The 4,698-nt window shown below is 71.5% G+C and overlaps 1 protein-coding gene across 1 annotated transcript; it reads right to left on the reverse strand.

Moving 5' to 3' along the window:
• Nucleotides 1–2,029: 2,029 nt before the first annotated feature.
• Nucleotides 2,030–4,344, reverse strand: WFDC3 (WAP four-disulfide core domain 3; the record flags this gene model as incomplete). The annotated part of the gene is made up of 5 exons (XM_082325716.1): nt 2,030–2,046; nt 2,926–3,318; nt 3,405–3,545; nt 3,867–4,007; nt 4,257–4,344. The coding sequence occupies 5 exons, from the start codon at nt 4,342–4,344 to the stop codon at nt 2,030–2,032; spliced, it is 780 nt and encodes a 259-aa protein (XP_082181842.1).
• Between the last annotated feature and the right edge of the window lie 354 nt (nt 4,345–4,698).

The following is a 4,698-nucleotide window of genomic DNA, read 5'->3' on the forward strand; positions in this document are numbered from 1 at the left end:
CCTGCATCAGGCCGCCATGGTGATGTATGGCTGTAATAAAAACCCCATTTTGGGAGGCCGCCTTCCCCGTGCCGCCAGCCGGCGCGCCATGCATGGCCATGCCGCCGGCCAGGCCGCGCCGCTGCATGGGGCTGGGGCTGCAGCCCGCCCGCGGGCAGCCATCGCCACCCAGCCCTGGCCCCCCCGCGCCTCCATCTCGGTCTCCCGCAGCCGGCGGTTATGGATAGGAGCTATTAGAGCTGTTATGGAGCAGCGGCCTCTGCGGCGAGTTCAGGCAGGCAGTGCCATTAACCCCCAAGAGCCAGATCGTGGGGGACAGCCCGACGGGGGGCTGGAGCGGGCAGCACCCTGTCTGGGCCAGGCACCCTGCTTACCCCAAGCCAGGGGACAGCCCCAGGGCCAGACGATGCAGACCTGCCTGAGGTCCCCACGCAGTGGTCGCAGCCCCCGCCAGCTCCAGGGACAGGGCGCTGGGAATGGGGCGCTGGGAATGGGGCGCTGGGAATGGGGTGCCACCCCCCTGTGCCTGCCCCACGCGGCGACTTTCATCTCAGCAGCCAGCAGCAGCCACGGCACCAGCTCTGGGCTGAGCGGGAGCAGGTGGGGAGGGAGCTGAATAATAAATTGGCACTTTCCGGAGGTTTTCATCCTTTCTGTTTCAAGTTCCTTGCTGTCTCTGCCTGCAGAGCTCGCCAGCGGCCATGGCCAGCGGCACATGGGGAGGGAGTGTGCACGGCACCGTCTGGCTGCCCCAGGTTTGACACAAAAACCCTCTCCTCCCGAGCAAACGCCGCCTCTGAGGCATTCCTGCCCCCCAGACCTGTCCTCGGGGGCTGCGGGCACTGAGGTGTTGCCAGCTTGGCACTAGCTCCCCAGTGCTGCCCGGAGCGAGGGCTCTCCTGCGGCCACTCCGTGATTCATCGCCCCTGTGCCCGATGGCTGCCACACCTGACGCAGAGGGAGGCAGTGCCAAGCTCGGACCCAGCTGTGTCCACCCCCCCAAGCCCAGCTCGAGGGTCCCCGTGGTGGCAGGCAGAGGACAGGGTGTCACCGCTGTCCTGGAGCACGCTAGGGTACTCCATGCCCTCACTCAGCCTTCCTGGGAACATCCCCAGCATCTGCAGGCAGCGCGCTCATCCACAGCCCGCTCCCCTCTCCGGGTTCTCGTTAATTAGCGAATTAATAAGATGATATCAGCGCTGACAGGAGGTGTTTCTAGGGAAGAGCTCCAGGTCCCTGGCTTGCAGGTGGCGGTGCCTGGCAGGGACGGTGACACCCCCGTGGGAGCTGCTCCTGCTGCCCACGCCGAGGCGAGGACAAGCTCCGGCTGGCAGTGGGAATGCAGCAGCTCCCGGGACGGGCACTGGGCTCGGGACGGCACCGAGCAGGGAAGGACACAAGGCCTCGCCCCCCCCAGAGCCCAGCTGGCAGCAGGAGCGGAGGCTGGCACAGGGACGGGCACCCATGCCCTGTCCCACCCCTGGCACAGCAGCGTCACCCGTGTCCCCTGGCCGTGCTCTCCTCTGGGACCAAGCTGGGAGTGAGGAGCTGTGGGCGCTCAGCCAGGGCAGCACCAGGGGCCGTCCCCACAGGGCCCCCGCGGACCAGGGAAGGGGCCGTGTCCCGGGGGGACATTTCACACCATGACGGGTGCTGCCCGGCTCTGTGCAGCCACGTGAGGTGCCAGGGCCCCCGCACCGGCTGCCTGCTGGGGGGAGCCGAGCTGAGAGCTGGGAGCGAGGGGCTGTGCACTGTGTGCCGGGTACAGGGTCCCCGGGCTCGGCCAGGGTCTAGGCTCGCAGCTCCAGCGCACGTGGATGCAGCTGGGAAGAGAAGTGGGAAGGTGCTGGGGAGCACGTGGAGCCGCTGGCACTGTGGAGGCGCAGGTCAGGCAAGATGGCGGAGACGGCTGCTGCAAGCCAGGTGTCCTGGCGGCTTTATTGCATGGGGCAGAGCGCGGCGGCCAGCACCACCGCAGACCCCGACCCCGCGGAGGGGCCCAAGCCCTGCTGCCATCTCCTCCTCGGGATCACTCCTTGGCTCTCCCTGGGGGAGAAAAGGGGACGGTGAGGAGGGGGGTGCAGGCAGGGCTGGGGAGTGGGGGGAGGCAGCGGGGTGATGGCACTGGGGAGCAGAGCTGGCCCCAGACCGGCTGCTGCACTCACCCCTGGTGCATTCAGCCCCTGGCATCTGCCCCCCAGCCCTGGGCATAGGCTGCCCCCCCGGCCCGCACCCCCGGGGACGTGGCACAGCCAGGAGCAGCTCTCATGGTTCTGCTGTTGCGTGGGGATACAACCGCCGTGCCAAGGAAGCCGAGCAGCCGCAGCGGCTGCTCAACCACCAACGGCCCCAGCCACCCACAGCTCCACTCGGAAACGAGTGTCACAACCAGGCAAGTGCCCACAGGGTGCCGGGGCCCCGCACCCCCGCGGGGGCCACCGCAGCTCCACCAGCCGCCTGCGCTTCCAAATGCACACCCTGTGCCAAACGCATTCAGCGGAGATGTGGAAAGGCAAATTGCAAGAGCAGGCTTTTCCCCCGCCCATGCAGCTGCGCGCCTTGGTGGTCAGGTTTCCTACTTTGGCAATCAGGCTGTGAAATTATGATTACCAACACTGTTGCCTGGTTCTGACCAAAGGTGACGCCAGCTTCCAGGATGGAGCTGCGAGCTGGTTGAAATCACCCAGCATCAACGCCCGGAGGCCCCCGCACCGTGTGCCAGAACGATGTGGGATGCTGCTGCTTTCCCTGCGGCAGGGAGGCTGCCCTCGCTCTGCGGGCAGGTACAGCAGCCCCTCCGGGTCCGGCTGCCCAGCTGCAGGCAGCACAGCTCTGCACTCCCACCCCCTGCCTGGCCCCCACCGCTGCTCGGGCAGGGGCAGCCCAGTCTGACCCAGTCTGGCCCAGTGCAGCCCCTCCTCTCACCTCGTCGCTGGCAGACCCGCTGGCACTCCTCCACCGTCTCGAAGTTGTTGGCGTTCCCCCCGCAGCCGCTGTAGATGAACGGCTGGCAGGTCCCTGTGGCAGGGTTGTAGGCGTAGCGACGGAAGTATCCCCTGCACGGACCACGCACGGGCGGGAGGTGACAGATGTCACCCAAGGACACGAGGCTGCTGGAGGCAGCAGGACCCGGCCAGTGGCCCCAGCCAGCGCGCGGGAGCGGGGCCGCAGTCCCTCTGTCTGGAGTCAGGCAGCCGCGGCTGCAGCCCGTGAAGCAGCACTTCGCACGTTGGGGACAGTCGGTGTCGTCGCTGCAGGAGCTGTTGCAGGGGGCGAAGGTCTGCAGCACCTTTCTCTTGGGGCAGACGCCCGGTTTGGCTGCGGGTGAGAGAGGAGAGCGGCTCACACTGGGGGTCGGTCCTGGCTGCAGCCCCCCTCCCACTGAGCGCCCCGGCCACCCTTACCTGGCACCGGCGGCACGCAGTGGACATGGCAGCCCATGCTGCAGCACTTCTCTCTGCCTCGGCACTCGCTGTCGCTGCCGCACTCCACCAGGCAGATGGTCATCCCGTCAGGGTTCGGCCGCGGGCAGAAGCCACTCTTGGCTGGGGGTGCCCAGCAGGGTCAGGCCCCCACCAGCCCCCGCCCGCTCCCACCGCCCAGCCCACCCCAGGGCGCCCACCCCAGGGCGCCCACCCCGGGTCCTGCGGGCAGGGAGCAACCGGCACCCCGGCACCCCGCACCAGAGGGGCTGGGGTGCGGGGGCCACCCACGCCGGCCCTGCTGGGCGATGCACCCCGCGGGCAGCGGCTGCGCTTGGCCGAGCCGGGACCCGGCGGGACGGGGCGCGGGGCTGGCAGGGCTGCAGGAGCCGCCCCCGCCTCGGAGGGCAGAGCTGGGGCCGCGGGGGGCCGGGGGCCGCTCACCTCCCACGGGGAGCCGGCACTCCCGTCCGCAGCCGGTGCTGCAGCAGCGCTCGCTGCCCGGGCAGTTGTCGTCCGAGGAGCAGAAGTAGCCGCAGGGCTTCGGGGGGATCCTGCTGGGCGGGGGGCACTCGCCGCGCTTCCCTGGGAGGGCGAGCAGGGGGTTACGGTGGGCGCCAGGGCCCAGCCTCGCAGCGGCCGGGGGGGACGCGGCGCCTGCCCGGGCCCCCGCGCTGCTCCGGGGGTCCGGCCCCGGCGCTCGGGTGCGGGCAGGGCGGGCGGCCCGGCGGGGCGGCGCAGCCCGGAGCCCGCGGCCCCGCAGCGCGGCGCGGGGGCGAGGGGACAGCGGGGAGCGGGGCCGGGCTCGGAGCGCAGCCCCGGGCCGGGGCTCACCTGGCAGGCGGAGCCCCGAGGCCGGCCGGGGGGGGCCGGGGGGGCCCGGGGGGGCCAGCAGCAGCAGCAGGAGCAGCCCCGGATTCATGGCGCTGCCGCCGGGCCGCCCGCGGCCGCTTAAGTACGGCCCGGAGCCCCGCGCCCGGCCGGGCTGGCGGCGCCCCGCGCCCGTCTCCGCCTCCGGGGCCGCGGACGGCGCTCCCGGAGCCCGGCGGGGCCCGGCCCCGCTCCCCGGCCCGGCCCGGCCCGCTCTGACGGAGCAACAGCCTCCTCTGCCGGCCGCCGCCCGGGATGCTGCGCCAGGATCGGGCCCGCAGCCCACGGAGCCCACGGAGCCCACGGAGCCCACGGAGCTGCGAGGCACCGCAGGCGGCGGCCACAGGCGGAGCTGCGCAGCCCCGGCACCGGCACCGGCACCGGCGCGGCGGGCAGGGGGCTGCAG

This window comes from Platalea leucorodia, assembly GCF_965183815.1.
Source record: "Platalea leucorodia genome assembly, chromosome: 13".
NCBI classification, from domain to species: Eukaryota; Metazoa; Chordata; class Aves; order Pelecaniformes; family Threskiornithidae; genus Platalea; species Platalea leucorodia.